We start from the raw sequence: 20,406 nt of genomic DNA, 5'->3' as shown, positions 1-20,406 counted from the left end.
ATTGATCATATTTAAGATCGAAGCATTAAATAATGGTAGGGCTTCCTTGAGCAGCCTGGTAGGAATGGGGTCTAATAAACATGTTGATGGTTTGGATGAAGTAACTAATGAAAATAACTCAGACAGAACAATCGGAGAGAATGAGTCTAACCAAATACCGGCATCACTGAAAGCAGCCAAAGATAACGATACGTCTTTGGGATGGTTATGAGTAATTTTTTCTCTAATAGTTAAAATTTTGTTAGCAAAGAAAGTCATGAAGTCATTACTAGTTAAAGTTAATGGAATACTCAGCTCAATAGAGCTCTGACTCTTTGTCAGCCTGGCTACAGTGCTGAAAAGAAACCTGGGGTTGTTCTTATTTTCTTCAATTAGTGATGAGTAGAAAGATGTCCTAGCTTTACGGAGGGCTTTTTTATAGAGCAACAGACTCTTTTTCCAGGCTAAGTGAAGATCTTCTAAATTAGTGAGACGCCATTTCCTCTCCAACTTACGGGTTATCTGCTTTAAGCTACGAGTTTGTGAGTTATACCACGGAGTCAGGCACTTCTGATTTAAAGCTCTCTTTTTCAGAGGAGCTACAGCATCCAAAGTTGTCTTCAATGAGGATGTAAAACTATTGACGAGATACTCTATCTCACTTACAGAGTTTAGGTAGCTACTCTGCACTGTGTTGGTATATGGCATTAGAGAACATAAAGAAGGAATCATATCCTTAAACCTAGTTACAGCGCTTTCTGAAAGACTTCTAGTGTAATGAAACTTATTCCCCACTGCTGGGTAGTCCATCAGAGTAAATGTAAATGTTATTAAGAAATGATCAGACAGCAGGGAGTTTTCAGGGAATACTGTTAAGTCTTCTATTTCCATACCATAAGTCAGAACAAGATCTAAGATATGATTAAAGTGGTGGGTGGACTCATTTACTTTTTGAGCAAAGCCAATAGAGTCTAATAATAGATTAAATGCAGTGTTGAGGCTGTCATTCTCAGCATCTGTGTGGATGTTAAAATCGCCCACTATAATTATCTTATCTGAGCTAAGCACTAAGTCAGACAAAAGGTCTGAAAATTCACAGAGAAACTCACAGTAACGACCAGGTGGACGATAGATAATAACAAATAAAACTGGATTTGGGACTTCCAATTTGGATGGACAAGACTAAGAGTCAAGCTTTCAAATGAATTAAAGCTCTGTCTAGGTTTTTGATTAATTAATAAGCTGGAATGGAAGATTGCTGCTAATCCTCCGCCCCGGCCCGTGCTACGAGCATTCTGACGGTTAGTGTGACTCGGGGGTGTTGACTCATTTAAACTAACATATTCATCCTGCTGTAACCAGGTTTCTGTAAGGCAGAATAAATCAATATGTTGATCAATTATTATATCATTTACCAACAGGGACTTAGAAGAGAGAGACCTAATGTTTAATAGACCACATTTAACTGTTTTAGTCTGTGGTGCAGTTGAAGGTGCTATATTATTTTTTCTTTTTGAATTTTTATGCTTAAATAGATTTTTGCTGGTTATTTGTAGTCTGGGAGCAGGCACCGTCTCTACGGGGATGGGGTAATGAGGGGATGGCAGGGGGAGAGAAGCTGCAGAGAGGTGTGTAAGACTACACTTGAACTAAATAGCCATGAGACATGTCACACTTGAAATGAGCGCAATACTTGTATATGTGCAATATCCACTGCCACTGAAATATCCACAGTTTTGTACTTACTTTTCTCTTTATATATATATGTGTGTGTGTGTGTGTGTGTGTGTGTGTGTGTGTGTGTGTGTGTGTGTGTGTGTGTGTGTGTGTGTGTGTGTGTATATGTATTATCTCTTTTTTATTCCTGTGTACTTATATTTTTTTTTCTTTTTTTTTTATTTGTGCTTTGAACATACCTTTTTCATTCAGTTAAATTTTTTGTCTATTTTCTTTCTTCCCCAGACCTTCAGGTTTATATTTGCACTGAAAGGCTTGCACTTTACCTTTCATTGTACTTGATACAATAACAATAAAGAATCTGTACCTGTATTTCCTTTTTGTTTACAGCACAGGTAGGTCAGCTGGCGGGTAGCTCAGTGGAATAATGAGTTGGGCTACCAACATGTAGTCATGGGTTTGATTTTTGGTCCATGTTCTTGGACATTGTCCCAGTCCACCCAGCTATAAATGGGCACTTGCCCTTGGCTTCATCTTGAGAAATAAGCTGTGTCAGGCTCTGGGGTTAAGTACCAGCAGACCTCAAGGCCTATATCAGACTTGCGCCTTATTTTTGGTCCATCTCATATTTTTAAAATTTTAGTCTATAAACTTTTGATTGCTAACTGAAAACAGGACAGTTTGATAATATCAAAACTAAATTAATATGATTTCCACTGACAATAAGTCAATGATCATTTTCAGTTATTTTCCACCTCTAGCAAACACACGAATAAATACATTCAGACTTTATTTTTAGAGGACAGCCAACGAAATTTCAGAGTTTTGATGGTTTTTGCATACTTCCACTTGCTGAGCTTGTTTGCACAGCCTTTCATTCTGTTTTCCCTGCAATGAGGTGTCTGTTTTGAGTTTCAAACCATTATGCGTGCTGTTTTTTGGCATGACATCTGTCTTTCCACGGAGGCTGTTTACCAGACAGACAGTGCCCACACTAAGTCTGCCTATGGGGGTGGACGACTTAAGGCAATAATGATCTATTCCAGAATGCATTAAGGCAAACAGCAGGTCTGTCAACGCTTCCTTCACTCAGAGAAGCACAATGAATGGCAGCGATGCACAAACACACCTCTTGTCGCGTTGCTTTGAAACCGGATGTGCTGGGAGATCGACACTGCGAAAGGAGGCAGAGGGACGACAATGTAGCAGAATTCCACATCCGAATGAGACACAAAGGGCTAACTTTGACTTTGTTCCAGTGTTCGCCTTCTCGCCTTGGTTGTGGTTGTTTACACGTTTCTTTCTCTTTAAGTTAAGGTTTACCTCCAGCTGCTTCCTGCACTTTCACATCAAATATTTGCAAACTTCTCTTCTTTTTTTTTTCTTCTTTTCTCCAAACCAGGCGCTGTCCCTCTGTTAGACCAGGGATATCCCTCAGGTGGGAGTCAGCGGGCAGCTGTCACATAGTTCTCTCCGCTGCCAGCCCAAGTGAAATGTCATGTCCTGTCAGGAAAATTGTGAAGCCATCTCAAAGCTGAGCGGCATGCAGTGTGAGATGTTTGGAGTAGCGGGCTCCTGGTGCTTGCCTGGGGCATTGGGCCCTAACCGGGACCGCTCTGCCAAGCATGATGAGCTGCTTGATTTCTACTTTCTTCAGCTCACTGTTTGTCTCTCTCACTTTCTTTCATCTTTGTTTCTTACCCAACTCCTCCTTTTTGTGCCCTCATTCTCATTCCCATCCTTTCCTCTATAGAAAGGTGGGCAGGTATAGCTGCAGCTGCTACAGATGGTTAAAATTTTCCACATATTGACTAGAACTTTCATTTTCAGTAGATGCTTGTGTCATTATCAGCCCTTTTAACATGCGGTGTGCCACAAGGCTCAATTCTTGGTCCAATCCTTTTTCTATGAGCAAGCATGGTCCACCTTGAATAGTTGGTTAAACATCCAGCTGAAATTAAATGACTTTTTATTAAAGTTTATTAAACACGCACCCTAAAATAAATTAATTTTGTGACCCCACCACATCGTAAAAAGCAAGAAATAATGACTTTTCATTATGTTTTTCTCATCTCTTCCACATCTTACCTGTGATTATGTCATCAGTGTGCACTGGTATCAGAATCAAAGTTTATGTTGAAATGTGCACTCATTTTAAAAGACTTGTGTAAGAAAACAAAAAGAGTTTCGGGACAATAGCTAGCTTTGTGAAAATTCTGCTGTAACAGGTTTTCTGCTGCCGATTTGAGAAAGCAGCTTAATGTTGACTAGACATCCACTGACAAGCTACAAACAAGTACAGGACAAAACAGTCTTGCAACCATCGGGAAAGTTCAATGTCCACTCAATGTTCTTAGCATTCTCACCCGACATCAGCTGACAAGGAACACATTTAATGAATGATAAAAGGACAAAAACTGACACAAATGGGTGAATTATTTGTGATTCATTATTTATTTGTGAAGAAATCAGGCATTCTGTTGAAATGGACAGTCCGACGAACGTAATATTGCCCGTGTTCATGCATCGGCCCATACCCTCCTCAGGCAGAGTTTCCCTGGGCACTCCAACACCCAAATATGGTAATTTGCTACTTTGCTAGCACTTATCATGATTAACCCTCTGGGATCCAAGGTCATTTTTTGGACAGTTCACTCGCCTGGCATAATTGTTTTATTATTGCTGTTAACAGCTCTTCCTGCATCCCACAATCAAGTTTTATGTCTCTTTTTTTTCAGGACAACCTGTGCTTTCAGAATATTTATGTTTTGGTTGTGTTTTATAAGTGTAATAAAGGTTTACAGTCAAAAATAGGCAAGGAAAAAATAAAGCGAAAAATAATTTTCCACACACATTTATTCAAAACACACAGCAAACTATAATAAACAACTGTTTTGACACTTTATAAAGGTAATTTGAGGTCTTGTGTGAAAGACTGAACAACAAAAAGGTTCAAACAATAAACACAAATGCACATTTTGAACAATATATACAAAATGGTCTATTCATTTTGTTGTCCATCGATATGGTAAACAGTGCTTTACGATGAGAAAGCAACAGAGTAATCCAGTAACATTCACATGCAAACTAGTGGAGCAATCCTGATAGTTACACACTCTTTCTTTGAGCACGTGAGCTTGTCATCAGAAGCTCTCCATCTGCTCCTGCTTTCACTGATCACTGTGTGTAATGGTGCAGGGCACACTGAGTATGTACTAATAGTATGTACTCATTGGAGCACCCAGGGGGCTATTCAAATTGGCCAACTAGTAACATATCACTCCTGAAAACAATCTTTGGCTTTTCACGTGAGGTAAATCTGCCCTACGATTGGATTTTGGAAAACCAATGTGACATGAACCAATTCTGATTAGGCACTCAAATTGCGCACGTCATCAGACAGCTTCTATGAGGAGTCCAAAGATGGCTCATGGCTGGCTCGAAAGTCTGTGGAGTTAACTTTTCAGCAAAAAAAAGTAAGTTTCTATCTCATATCATTCAAAAGTTACTTATAATTTAGTAAAGCTTGGTCTTAGCCGTCGTGTATGACGGCTTCGACCCCAGGGGTTAAGCTCACGACTGATTTGTATCTCTCTCACTACTTTGATAGAGCTTATTGCTATGCTGATGACACACAGTTGTATTTCTTTTAATTGCAATGACTCTATGATTTGACATGGGAGATTTTCCACAGTGACCTGCACAATGATACTCAAAATTAACTGACTGGTTTGCCTGAATGATTTCCTTCAGCATAATGATTCCCATGATTTTGCATGCTACACCTTGAATATCTGAACACGTTGTTGTGCTTCCCAAGAAAGTCTGCTCTTTGTTGGCTTGAGGTGGTCCAGGACTCTGTGGGGACACTTAACTGACAATGTACTGCTGTGACTTTTAATATTTTCCTGTTCTAAAAAAATTCTTCATCTTGAGACATTTTATTCAAAGCTGACTGACAAAGAAACGCATGATTTCAAAATGTAAATTCCAGTGCTTCTAAATTAGTAAAGGCCCCTTCACACATAACAGCCACCAGTCTCATGTTTTGTTTTGTTTTTTTTCGTGCTCCCGTGACGAAATGAGTCAAATTTTCATGACGGGGTTTTTGTAACTCACTATTACTAACCCTACTCCTACCCCCAACTGTAAGCTTAAACATAACCTAATCTTACTCTTTCCCCCCACCCTAACCATAACCACCTGACCCCCCGCTTCACTTTTAATTTCATGCAGCCATCACGGAATGAATGAGAAAGAATTTGTGCTGCCGTGATGAAAGTGAGGCGCTTTTCATCACAATATCACAAACCAATAGATTAATGTATATTTCGTGCTGCTGAATCACGACTTGCCGTGAGACCAGGTTGCACAATAGGTGCTAATTAGAGCTATTGTTTAGTCACTAGCCTTTAGCAGTCTGCCTCTCCATAGGAGGGGTCTGGTTAGGTTTAAAACTCCAGCTTTTGTGGTTTCTTTTTATTCTTCTCTACAAGAGTCAAGACAGAGGTCAGACTACCAGAACAAGAATTTTAGCTGAGGAAGCTTCTGCGATTTGAAGCGAAACGTCCTCGCGTCAAGCAACCCAGTCCAGACGAAGATTCAAGCTTCTCTACCATTGCATCTGCAGTATACATACCTCTGCCCTCACTGCAAACTCCACACAAATAAAAGTGGAATTAACAGAAAAGCAATAAAAACTAACAAAACAACAACAAAATGGTATCAGGGAGTGACAACTATTTGTTGCTGAAAGCTATTAACAATAACCAGTTTTCATACACAACCGCCATCTGTATTTGATTTGGAGAAAAACATTTAAAGGGATGAGGTTTAGTGTATGGAATTTAAACTAGACCACCTTCTACAAGTGCTGAAATGCTGTATTTTGCTTTGTTATGCAAATAAAAAAACAATAAAAACTGAGAAGGGATGTTTTTCTGCAGGAAAAACAAAGTAGCTTTAGCATTTTGCACAATCCCATGAGAAATCATGTTAGGGCATTATGCTGTGCTAAATATTTTCAGCTTGCATGTCAAAACCAGAACTGCCTGGAGAATTAAAACGTTTTTTTTAACTTGTGTATTTTAAAAAACTAACAAATGCTTTGTCAGCATGATTTGCAGTTGTATGCTGGGATATTTTTCGATTGTTCTTTGAGGTAAGAGCCTGCAGCAGCCGACCTGTCACAAGATGTGAACGAGTCCAACAAATACTAATCTTTTCTCAGCTTGATTATTGTTTGTGTGAATGTCTATTTTTATTTACATATTATATATTTTCTATTTTGCATTTTTTATTTCATTAATTTTCCTCAGATGAAGCAAAGGCTACCACGATGTTCAGCTGCTCAAGTAAATTTTGTTCTCCTGTTTTTTGTAAAGTCATTGATGAGGCTTCGACAAAGTATTGTTTGTTTGCTGCTTTGATGACCCAAACTTTTATTTCTGTGTCCGACACAGAAATATTTTGTTATACTTTCTTTCTCCATGCTGCCAGACATATAGCAGTGAAAGTTTGGGATCAACTTTCATGTAGGGCATGTCGTCATGTAAATGAGAGTACGGGCCCTACCTTGGTGCATGGCCTATGACGCATTAGGGTTGTATGCAAATCCATTTTAGACAGTTGACCCAAGTGAGAGGTTTTCTGGTGAGTTAACAGATCTGCACCAATGCGTTGCCGCACACCAGAAGAAAGACCTCAACAAGGCTGCTTTGGAAGCAGTGAAGCAGAAAAGTGATGGTTTGTATTTTTCCACTGTGTTCAATTTGGTGTCATTGTGTGTACAAACAGAGTGTACTTGTATCATGAACACACTTATGTAAGGCACATCCGAATATTGCACTATATAAAATACCATGGCAACTCTATGCGCAATGTTAAACCACGTTGTTGGTGGTATATGGCACAATTGCTTTCAGCTTCATCATGACAGCAATCCACCTAACCACAGCTCAGACCAGCACGTGAGTGCACAAATGAGTACTATTCTACTACTATTTGCACAACATGGACACTAAAAGACCATCAATTTTACAAGACCATCATATTACAATGCAATAGAGCAAATAAGTCAGTGATATAAGGTGTTGGGTTACCAATATGTAGACCTGGGTTTGATTCCTGGGCACACTACCTGTATTTGTTTTGGAAAAGACATTTCATCTGCATTGCCTCAGTTCACCCAGCTGTAAACTGGTTTACACCAAGTTGATGGTCAGTTGGTTGGGTGGCACGGTAGCTTAGTGATTAGCACCTAGTGATTATCACTTTCTGCCCTTTCTGTGTGGAGTTTCTAAGTTCCACCCGTGTCTACGTGGGTTTCCTCTGGACACTCTGATTTCCTCCCACAATCAAAAACATCCCAGGCACCCAACTGTGGCTGCCCACTTTTTCTTCTTCTTCTAATTGGGTACCAGCCTTTGCTAGAGAAGTAACCTGTGCTGAATTGGTGTACCATCCATGGGGAGTCATAGAGTCTCATCTACTTCATGCCACGGAATCCAGAGATAAGCACAGGCGCAAATGGGCTTCAGGGTCTATGTATATATGAAAATTCAGTAAGGTATATCTTCTATTACACATACCAAATCTAAGGTGGAACTCTACTAGTGTATACTAAGGTACTCTTAAATATTAAAAAAAAAACACACAGAGGAGAAGAAAGAAGAAGGGACAGAGCCACCTAGGTGCCTGGTTTTGAGAACCAGGGAAGGTAGGTTTAAAAGCTTTTTATACCATGGGAACTCTCCCTACTCACCCAAGCGGCTCAAGAAAATGGACAGCATGTATATAAGTGACATTTACACAAACAGGGCAGTAAACAACATGTACAAGAAATATAACTACATAATATTATAGGAGTTAGTACCTGAAACCTAAGTGTTCCTACAGAAAAACATTGAAATATAGATCTACCTAGTCTGTAGACTAGTAAAACAAAGTTATGGCTAGTAGGCTAAGATATAAATCTGGTTATGTTATTATAGAAACAAAAGCTATGATATAATATGTATTAGGTTCCTATCTAAAGTTCACCCTGCTAGCTAAGTTATGGATAGCTACTATAGAAAGACATGCTTTCTAATGGAAACCCCAAACTTAGATACTATCTTTTGTCTTACTTCTACAATATGAAATGGTCCATACATCTCTCTTGGACTCCAAATAGGTAGATATAAGCACTTACGTACTTTTGAATTACAATCAAACTTTTTAATTACAATCAAGCTCAGACCTGACAAAACAGCACTTTCACCTGTCAGAGAATCCCAAGAAATTCACACCTTTGTGAAGATGACTCACCACTGCAAGTCTTTGAAATGGTCCTGGGCATGTTCCCACTGGATGGTTCCCTGTAGGGGATCTGCAGAGTGGTATCAAGACTGCTAAACCCTTCCTTTAGAGAATGGTGCTTGTAGTACTCAACCAAGTCCTGTGCAAAATATGTACAATGAAAGAAAATTATACTGCTCCAACTGACACACCAGAGTCTCTGGACAATGTGTAGAGTCAAGATTAAATCTGGTGGGAAGCATGTTTTACAGATTTGTACAAAATATGTTTCAATTTGTCTGATTCTGGGTCACGTAGTGCATCGATGCCACTGCTTTTTTTAAATGTAGTTGTGTTACTGAGTGTAAGTATGCATGTGTAAAAGTAAACATTAGTTGCTTCCTTTGTTTGATCTCAAGACTATAAAAGTAGCATAATGTCAAAATGATGAGAGCCTTTAAGGTTCTATCAGTTTATACAAATTACAACCTTTACCAGCACTGACTTGAACAGTCGTCTCTCAGCGACGTAAAAGCAGCCGTTCTTTGTCAGAATCTTAATGTGCTTGACTTTATCACTGAACCTGTGGAGGATGAAAAAGGCACGTTTTCAACTCGACCTGCATCACATCACTACAGTCATGACTAGTTCAATACCACTTACCTTGCTGGCCCAAAGCAACTATATTTAAGAAGGTCCATTTGATTTTGAATTATTTCCCCGTTGTGGCGTGTGGACATATGTCAAACACTCAGCGGTTTCACCCACCAGGTATAATTCAAATTGTGTACATTTATGACAACAATGGCACAGTGTTATGGTCAGCCTACACTACTCTACTTGAACTAAACACAGCATACCCAACCAGAGTATAATTTGTTGGAATCAATCTCCGAGTACCAACTTTAAATTAATCACAGCGCACACTCTGTCTTTCAGCCACTGGTATGCGCAAATAGTTGTAGCAACAGATGTACGAGCCGTTAGAGGCAGCTACGATTTTACACGTATTGCATACGATTCCTGCTTCATGCGCACTTCATGTGCAATTCGACCAAATTCCCGCTATGTGTGAAGGGGCCCTAAGTGTTGTTTTGTCACCTTAACACACAGAGGTCCAAGCTTTTCTCTTCTACCTGTAAAGCCCACTGAGAGTCAGATGACCCTGGCTAGCTGACTTGGCTAGCCACATTCTTGTGTTTGCACATTTGCTGTCTGTGTGTTCTGAGACTTCCTTGTTTACATAACAGAAGTCGCTCGCCACAGGGGATCTTGGAGTCACTTGCCTGCTTAGCTGAAAGGGCTGCGTATGAAGCAGGAGTTGTGTGCAAAACATGTAAAATTACAGCTGCCTAGTACACCTATTGCTACAACTATTTGTGCACCACAGCGGCTGAAAGATCTGTCGTTCTGGATGTCCCAGCTGGACAACATGTACTGTGTTTGGATAGACATGGACTAACAACTTCCCACTGTGATGGATGTGTGTCTGCTTGCTGTCATCATGTGGACATAATGACATAATAACAGTGTGGGGACTGTTAGTCATTGTGAGTGACTGTAACCTGTACTTATTGTATATATTTTGGTTTTCTGGTGTGTTTTTTGGTACATTTTGGTACATTTCAATAAAATCCAGAAAACAAAATTTCATCTCTCCCCCAGGAAGTTTTCTTTTGGTGTGTTTTTTGGTACATTTCAATACAATTCAGAAAACAAAATTTCATCTCTCCCCCAGGGTAAAGTTACGAGGTCTGTCAATAAAGTATAGGTCCTTTTTATTTTTTTCAAAAACTATATGGATTTCATTCATATGTTTTTACGTCAGACATGCTTGAACCCTCGTGCGCACGCGTGAGTTTTTCCACACCTGTCGGTGACGTCATTCGCCTGTGAGCACTCCTTGTGGGAGGAGTCGTCCAGCCCCTTGTCGGAATTCCTTTGTCTGAGAAGTTGCTGAGAGACTGGCGCTTTGTTTGATCAAAATTTTTTCTAAACCTGTGAGGCACATCGAAGTGGACACGGTTCGAAAAAATAAGCTGGTTTTCGCTGAAAATTTTAACGGCTGATGAGAGATTCTGAGGTGATACTGTCGCTTTAAGGACTTCCTACGGTGCGAGATGTCGCGCAGCGCTCTCAGGCGCCGTCGTCAGCCGGTTTCAAGCTGAAAACCTCCACATTTCAGGCTCTATTGATCCAGGATGTCGTGAGAGAACAGAGAAGTTTCAGAAGAAGTCGGTTTCAGCATTTTATCCGGATATTCCACTGTTAAAGGAGATTTTTTTAATGAAAGACGTGCGGACGGATTGCAGCGTCGGCTCGCAGCCGCTGCGACGCTCCGCCACAGGAAAAACACCTCTGTTGGAAGCCTTAAGGACAAGTTGGAACATGTCCAGCTGTTAAACAATTTCTCATATACTCACTCCACTGAAAGCCATCAAAAGCTGCCTGGATTTTACAAATGGTTATCAACACGGAGGTGTTTTTCCTGTGCCGCCGCACAGGCCTTCTGAGTGTTAATTAAGTGGTACAGAAAACCTGCTTGGCCCATGGACTAGTTACGTTATAAATCTTCCCATATAGTGGATATCATCATTCATTTACACATTATGTGGGATGTTACATGGTTTATAACAAATGGAGACAGATGATCTGTACAGTCACGCACACATACATTCAACAAGCCTCATTCAGCACACAAACTGACCACTTACAGAGTCTGACATTAGACTGTTCCAGTACATTATTAGGCACTCTCTGTATGATGCTCCATTATCTCGAATGGCCATTCTGATAAGGATCTTAAGTCGTGAGACAGGCAATTAGGATTGGAGTGTTCAAAAACTGGCCTTGTACATCAGAGCGCTGAATGAGAAGATGGCTCGAGCCCACCAAACCAAGTGGGACATAATGGTGTGTCACATTGAAACACAATTCAAGAGTGCACTCTAAGTCAGTCTGCTGTCATACAAGGTCACAAAAGACTCAGTTTTTGCCCCCTTTTTCAAAAAAAGAACAGGCTTTGATACAGCCCGTAGATATAAGTTAGACTGTATTGTATTGCAGAATACAGAAATAGAGGCACTCGACTCGGAGATAAAGCAGCCATTATTGAGGCCTAAAGGGTGGATGTTTTATCTGAAATTCAAAAGCACTGCTTGCCATCCTTTGAAATACATGTCTGGGACTGATAGGCTAATCATATAACACAAAGCTATCCAGCAGTCCTTGAAGCTCAATGTCTGTGACCATCTAATGTCTAATGCATTGCACAGACATTAGATGGCATAATGCAGTGCATCTGGAAAGTATTCAGCGCTTCACTTTTTCTACATTTTATGTTCATGCCTTTTTCCAAAATGGATGAAATTCTTTTTTCCTCAAAATTCTACCCACAATACCCCATAATGACAATCTCAAAAAGTTTTTTTTTTTTAGATTTGTAGAAATTTATTAAAAATAAAAACTAAAAAATCACACGTACATAAGTGTTCACAGTCTTTGCCATGAAGCTCAACATTGAGCTCAGCTGCCTCCTGTTTCCATTGATCATCCTGGAGATGTTTCTACAGCTTAATTGGAGTCCACCTGGGGTAAATTCAGTGGATTTGACATGATTTGGAAAGACACACACCTGTCTACATATTAGGTCCCACAGTTGACAGTGCATGTCAGAGCACAAACCAAGCATGAAGTCAAAGGAACTGTCTGTAGACCTCTGAGACAGGATTGTCTAGAGGCACAAATCTGGAGAAGAGTACAGAAACATTTCTGCTGCTTTGAAGGTCTCAATGAGCACAGTGGCCTCCATCATACATAAATGGAAGTAGTTGGGATCCACCAGGACTCTATCTCGAACCCACTGTCAATTCACCTGTACAGCAGGAGCAACTTGAAGATTAAGGTTGTTCCCCTTTAGTGTTTTTTTCCAATCTAATGGGAATTTGAACAAAGGATGTTCTGGTCTCAAGCTCACTGATTTAACCATGAGTCACCACCTCCCCAGGTCAATTGGCAATTCATTAAATATTAGTGCCATTCTGTTGAGACTTTGCAGCAATGAACAGTGATTGTGATGATCTTAATCTGCCATTAATTTGCTGCATTTATCAGTCCCACTAGAAATTTGCAATGCCAGGATTTTAACCATTAATTCGTTTTCTATACCCACTTACTCCAATTAAGGGTCACGAGGGGATGCCAGTAGTCAAAGGGCAAGAGGAGGGGTACACCCTGGACAGAACAGTCTATCTCCGGGCCACATATAGTCAGGCACACACTCACTCACACCTATGGTCAATTTTATAGTGTCCAATTCACCGAACCTGCATGTCTTTGGATGTGGGAGGAGCCCCTGGAGGGAACCCACAGGGAGAACATGCACACTCCACACAGAAAGGCCCAGGCAGGAAACAAACCCAAGACCTTCTTGGTGTGAGGCAACAGTGCTAACCACTATGCTACTGTACCACCCTTAACCATGAATTCAACCAATATATCCATCTTTATCTAGATATAGAGAGACATATCCACATATTTACGTCCACCAAGGATGGAATAAAATCATCTTGATTTTGGTTTATTTATTGGTCTGTCTGTCTTTTAGCAGGATTACATCGAAAGTACTACATGGATTTTGAGAAACTTCATCACAGATGGACATTAGACTGTGGAAGACTCCATTAAATTTTGGAAGTGATCTGGATCAGGATACAGATTCTGGTTCAAAATTTCACTTCATATAGGCTTTGAAGGATTACATTAAAAAACTACTTCACAGATTATCACCAAATTTGCAGTACAGGTAGATATTAGGCCATGGAAGACTCCACTGAATTTTGGAGGTGATCCAGAATCCAGATCTGGATCACAATTTCAATTTGTTCTCTTCACTTTGTCGGAGTTTGAGGATTAGGTCAAAATTACTTAACGGATTTTCACCAAGTTTTCACCACACATTGGTGTTAGGCCTTGGAAGAACCCATTACATTTTGGAGGTGATCTGGAACCGGATCCAGATTCTTGATCAGGATTTCACTTTGTACACTTTTAAGGATTACGTCAAAACTACTTCACGGATACGACATCACATTGTAAAACCAAGATCAGGAAGACACTTTTGTTTCAGCTTGTGAATTAAATATCACAGTGCAACATCTTGATGAGTCGGACCATTCTTGTTCAGTATGCAATTATTGTAGTGTGTTGTGAAATCCACATCCAGATAGGTCACAATGGGCCTCATGTATCAATGTTGCGCACTTGTGGCGTAAATTTATGGCGTAAGCTTGAAATACACCAAAGTCGCCGTGACATGTATCAAGCAGTGCGCACCTGCCCATTTCTGGCGTACGCCTGACGTGATCTTGATAAATGCGGCGGGTGGAAATGATCGTAATTATAATAAACACGCCCATAAATATTCAGACTCTGCTTCAGACACACCCTCATTTTACAGCATGGAAGCCGGAAAGACGGCAATGAAAAAGAACTCCACCAATCACGATGCGTGCCAATAGAGCGTCAAAAGCGGCCATCGTATCAATTGTTTTGTAGTATAATCAAAAAAGTGTTACAGTGGTCCCTCATTAATCGCTGGAGTTACGTTCTAAAAAATAGCCCGTAATACGTGAAACCAAAACGTAGTCAGTGTTATTTTTTACAATTATTATAGACGTTTCAAAGCTGTAAAACCCCTCACTACACAGTTTATACACTTACCCAATCATGAACATTTTCTCACTTTTCTCTCGTGTGTAAACACTCTCAAAGTTCAAACCTTAGTAGGAAACTAAGACCAACCTGTTTTCAGGCCTGAACATTTGTTTGAGAAATAAAAATAGAACGCTTTCATATAAATAATTATGATGGCATTTAGAACTAACGAATTAATTTTAACGATCAACGAACAAGGTCAGACACATAAGAAATTATTAATAGTGACTGACCAGTATTTCACAGATCGGGCCTCTGTGTCCTGGCGCCGCGCCTTTTCCCACTCACACCTCACAGCAGCAGGTGTTTGTTTCCGTGTGACAAACACAGTTATGAGTAGTTGTTGGCGCTCTTTTCTCTTCTGGGCAACAAGATTCTTATAAACAGATACGCAGAACACAGAACACTGTAAAAAAAAAAAGGCATGCAAAATTGGACTAAATACTCTGTGAGACTCCGAGGCCACGACAGGTGAACGGCGTTATAGCGAGGGACCACTGTATTCTCTTTTCATGTCAATAATTCTTGACGTGGATATTTGCTCGCTCAATTAATGAGACACGCCTAATCTGTCAGATTTCTTTATTTTTTAAATGTATTTCTGTATTTATTTTATTGTGACAACCGAATGGAGACGACAAAACCTGGTTGCAGCACGGGCGAATTAAGGGAATGACGGAACTACAGTTGTTATTATCAATTTCATTGTCTAAAACGATCACACCACATGAAGTTAAGCTCAGCGCTGCTCTGGCTCCAGGCTCGACGTCTGGAGAAAAAGGCGAGCAGCGCTTTCCTTCCTGTCAGCGCTGTGACCACGGATCGTGCTCTATAACAATCCCACAAAGGCGGGATTTGTATTGATTATGATGTAGTATAATCAGGAAAGTGTTATTTATGTAACATATGCATTGATTTGTATAATGGCACTGTTTATCATGTTGATCATCTTCATTTTTATGTGGATTCCAGCGCTGGTTCATTTTGGTGTATAATTTACGCCACCTCTCGACCTGGTGTATATTTTCAGAGCAGCGTACGCCAACGACCACATTGATAAATGCCAAGTAGCGCAGCCGTTTTGGCGTACACCCCATATACGCTCAAATATCGCCGTACGCAACGTTGATACATGAGGCCCAATGTGAATCACATATCTTTTATTTTGCGTCCTCGTCAACCCTTAGTGGATGTCAGAAATCTCTGATTGCTCTTGTCCTCTCTATGCTGTACATGTATATTGGTTGAATTCATTGTTGAAATAATTGTTGAAATCCTGGCATCACAAATTTCTGGAGGTTCTGACTTAAAGGATTAAAAACGTGCCTGTAAACAGTTTAAACTCATGCTCACTTTAAACCCCTTCCACCTCGAGAATAGATGATTCATTTGTTTTCCAATCCTGTACCACTGTTGCAGTGAGCTATTGCGAGCACGTTGGCATTCTGTTGACTTGAATGATTCTTGCCACTCTTACAACAGCGTGTTTAAAACCGAAAACTGCTGCTGAGCTTGTTTGCTTGGGGTATTTCAGCTATTTTTGCTTTGACACTGTGCAAACTTTACACTTACTTGACACTGATGGCATATTCCGTGCACTCTTTACTCCTGTGTCGAACGAGGTAGGTGCCGTTTCCTCGGTCCAGGAGCTCAACCTCAGCCTGGCACCGCTCCAGTGGCCCTGCAAACCTGAACCACCCATGAGAAAATACTGCACTTACACTGCACACACTCAGTATGAAGACAACGGTCACTGTGGGCAACACTGTGGAATTAAAGTTACTTGTGGATATTGTTGAATGTATTCACTGCTTACCATGGCTGGGCAGAGTAATCGGCTGGTTTTGGAACCTGGTACACAGAAGAATTGTGGTTATTTTATTTCTTAAAGTAGTCATTAGTACTGTGGGTTGGAGATGATTCCTAGTGATGCGATACGCTCACCACATCTAAAAGCATCTAAAGTGGAAAAACTGAAATTGATAAATGCTGCATTCTTCTGCTAAGACATCAATAAGAGCCTTTACCTGCAGAATGCATTTTAATGGCACTGAATGAGCCTTATTGATTATGAAAATGATTCACACTTACACATGGGCAAGGCCTCACAGCATCACTTGGAAAGAAGCCAGTCTTGCTTGTCGCCAGAATTTTACCCTGCAAAAGCAACTGGTAGTTAATTGCATTATACATATTTGCCATCTCTCTCTCTCTCTCTCTCTCTCTTCCCCTCCCAACTTTGCTTCAATAAATCCTCAGCAATTAGCACATAACAAGCAGTGCATCTAATTTGCAGCCCAAGTTAATTATGGTTTAAACTCTGCCTGCAGTTAGATTTGTGCAGCATCAAAACAAGAGCCTTGTTTAACACTAAATAATGGCTCTTACTCTGCGGCTTGAATATCTAAACCGCGGCTCGCGCTAGACACGAACAATTGCATTTCACCAAACACGCCGCAAGCGGACAGAAGGCTTTGTGTGAAAATGAATAATTCCTTCGATAAACACAGCGACGACAGACTTTAGTCCAGCAGAACTATTTGCGGAAACAAACAAAAGTTTAAGTTTTTCATGCTCTTGCCCTCGAAGTCTGTCTTGGGTGTACCGCCATTAGGAACAAGATCATTTCAAGTTCTGAGTTTGAGGTCACTTTGAAGTCCGCTGTGTTAATCCGAGAGGACGTCCGCATTGAGGGAATGTGTAGAGCTCTTCTTTCCTGCTTACTCTTTCCTCCTCGCTCCTTTTTATTAGAGATTAAAATGCTTTTCAGGACCGTGCGAGCTCTGCAAGTAACTAGATTGGAAAGAGAATCTTTACCCATCTCAATGATTCATTCTGTGTAATAACATTTTATCAAAGGTGGGGTTTTTTTGGAGAGAGACCCTATCTATTTGCTATGCCTTCGACAGGCGTATGATAAAGATTAAACTTATTACTCTGTTGGCATAAACAGGCAGGAGTCAAAGGATCAAATGAAATTACAGTGATTGATTGTATTGTTCTGCCACTGGGATGGGGGATAATTGCCTTCTGGGTAACAGGGGATATGAATTCTCAATGTTCTGTAATTCTATCCTCTAGCACTACTGGGGATGCTGAAGATTAATGGTACCCTGTGGATTTCTCAGGAAACAAATAGGATTTTCTTTAAATTTGACAATTATTGCCAAAAAGAAGTGTACATGCATGTGTGAAATATGCTGAAAACATTCAAACAGCCTTTTCTTTACAACCAGGTTCATAACTATTTGGACAGTGACACAGTTTTTGTAATTTCGCCTTTGCGTGCTTGTAGTTGTTGATGTATATCTTGAATTCAAAGGGTTTGACCAAAATAAATAAATAAATAGAATCTCAGAAACCATTTAGAATTTACATCTATTTGTAAGCATAGTTCCTCCATTTTCAGAGCCCATAAACAACTGGACAAACAAAATATAAGTATAATTGGTATTACTAGATTAGATTAGATTAGATTAGACAGAACTTTATTAATCCCTTGGGAAGACTCCCTCAGGGAAACTGAGGTTCCAGCAACATTATATAGCAGCACACAGGGGAGGAAGCACACAGAGTATCAAAAGTAAAAATAAAAAACAATTTGCAAAATGTAAATACAAATACCAGACTTACTGATCAACACTGGTTTACTGACTACTACTGTTCCTCTCATTCCCGTCCTCTGTCTTCCTGTTATTCCTCCTCCCCCTGTTTTAGTCTGTTGGTCCTGCACTTGGGAAGGAGCAGTCTGTAGCTGATAATGGTGTGCAGAGGGTGACTGGCATCATCCATAATGTCCAGCAGTTTGTCCAGTGTTCTCTTCTCTGACCCCATCACCAGAGAGTCCAGCTTCATTCCAACCACAGAGCCAGCCCGCTTGATCAGTTTGTCCAACCAGGATGAGTCCTTCTTGGATGTGCTGTCCCCTCGCTGGCTACTACGGACTGGTAGAACATCCAGAACAGGAGTTTCCTGCAGATGTTAAATGACCACTGCCTCCTCAGGAAGTACAGCCTGTTCTGTCCCTTCCTGTACAGATGGTTGGTGTGGGTTCTCCAGTCCAGTTTGCTGTCTGGCCACAGCCCGAGGTACTTGTAGGTATCCACAGCCCCCATCTCAACTTTCTCGATCAGAGCTGGTCGCGGTCTTTGTCTAGTCTTCCCAAAGTCAATGACCAGCTCCTTTGTCTTCGAGGTGTTGAGCTGTAGATGGTTTGTGTGACACCAGACAGCAAAGTCCCTCACAAGGCTCCCGTACTCCTCCTTTCTGTTATGTGGGCCGCTGAAGAGGAGGTACTGCTGGCCCACCACCACCAGAGGGCGCCCTGCTTGGAGTGCGGGCTCCAAGCACGAGAGGGCGCCGGACCCTGAAGAAGTGACAGCTGTCATTCATCCCCTGCACCAGCTGTCACTCGTTCATCATCAGCATCACCATCTTAAAAGCCGGATCGGAACTCCACCTCCTCGCCGAGAAATCGACTACCGTAAGGTAATTTCTCTGCTGACTCATACGTTGAGTAATAACCTGAACTTTTGTTGCAGCCGGTATCCTGTGGTGTTCGCCCTTATCTGGGAAGTGGCGTGGAGCGTGACGACGACAACCGCGCTACAGATAAGTGGTCACACCAGGAGCTGCACGAGTGTGTGATTCGGAGGTGGAGGTTCTCCTCCTAACTGTGTACAGACTATAGACCACTGAGTGTAAGGAGTTACACTCATTCATCTTTTCTCTGCTTTCTGCCAGCAGTACCAGGGTCGACAGCCGAAGACAGAGGTCACCTGGGGATTCGGGACTTGGCGGCTCCGGTGTTCTTCAGACCGTTGGTGGTGGAGGCCGTGTGGGACGCGGTCTCTCTCTCGTCGGGGTCTTCTATCTTCGAGCCTGCCCACACGTCACCTGGTGTTAATTGACTTTGCAATTTCTGTACATTTCGTTGTGTATTGTCACAACAGTAAATTGTTACCTTTTGGCTTACTCATTGTCCGTTCATTTTGCGCCCCCTGTTGTGGGTCCGTGCTACGACACCTTCCCAACACCTTTCTGTCATCCCTGATGCATCCAACATACTAATCATCACTTTTACAGCTAGTTTTCTTTCGACAAGTCAGGGGATGGATACTTGAACATTTCCAAGTCACTGAAGATGACTTGGACTTCATTTACATCAATCATTAAGAAATACAAGCAGTAAGGTACAGTATGGTAAATCTGTATCAAGTAGACACCTTAAAAATTGACCAGGCAAGGAGGAGACCAGTGAGAGAAGCCACCAAGACATGCATGTGAAGGTGTTAAAGGCTTCTGTGGCTAGTATTGGAGACAATGTGCAACACATAGGGGCTGCCAGTGAGAATCAGTCTTAGCTGAGGAAGTAACCAGCAATGAATGAGAATCCCAATACTTGTTTTTGTCTGTGAAGTAAAAGCAAGCGGTATACAGCTGTAGTACTGTGCCAGTCATAAGTAATTTGCCCACTAGCAATTGTTCAGTTGACTATAGTCTGTAAGATCAGGTTTAGCAAGGTATGGAGCAGTGGTTCCTAAAGTGTGGGTCAAGTACTGCAGGATGGTCATGAGAAGTCATTAAACATTAAAAACAAAACTCTGATTTTCCACTTTTTTAAATAAAATTAAAATTACCTAAATACATCAGATTTTTTAATGCAATCAGTAGTAACACAACAAAACATGGGATTTAAATTCTGTTAATCTTCATTTATCTGACCTACTTTACCACACACACACACACACACACGTT

General features: G+C 40.9%; 1 protein-coding gene across 4 annotated transcripts in view; it reads right to left on the bottom strand.

Moving 5' to 3' along the window:
* The window catches only part of LOC117522288 (guanine nucleotide exchange factor VAV3-like), a 178,850-nt gene that overhangs the window by 17,124 nt on the left and 141,320 nt on the right, over positions 1-20,406 (bottom strand). For 3 of the 4 annotated variants that reach the window (XM_034183680.1, XM_034183681.1, XM_034183682.1), the window contains exons 21-25: positions 16,741-16,806; positions 16,466-16,500; positions 16,222-16,338; positions 9,430-9,517; positions 8,965-9,094 (exon numbers count right to left, since the gene is read on the bottom strand). In XM_034183680.1, the coding sequence (XP_034039571.1) occupies positions 8,965-9,094; positions 9,430-9,517; positions 16,222-16,338; positions 16,466-16,500; positions 16,741-16,806 (436 nt within the window). The remainder of the gene's footprint in view (positions 1-8,964; positions 9,095-9,429; positions 9,518-16,221; positions 16,339-16,465; positions 16,501-16,740; positions 16,807-20,406) is intronic. The other variant, XR_004564191.1, reaches the window with a different exon arrangement.

Source organism: Thalassophryne amazonica, chromosome 12 (assembly GCF_902500255.1).
Source record: "Thalassophryne amazonica chromosome 12, fThaAma1.1, whole genome shotgun sequence".
In the NCBI taxonomy this organism is placed as follows: Eukaryota; Metazoa; Chordata; class Actinopteri; order Batrachoidiformes; family Batrachoididae; genus Thalassophryne; species Thalassophryne amazonica.
This window is presented reverse-complemented; position numbering and strand designations above follow the sequence as displayed.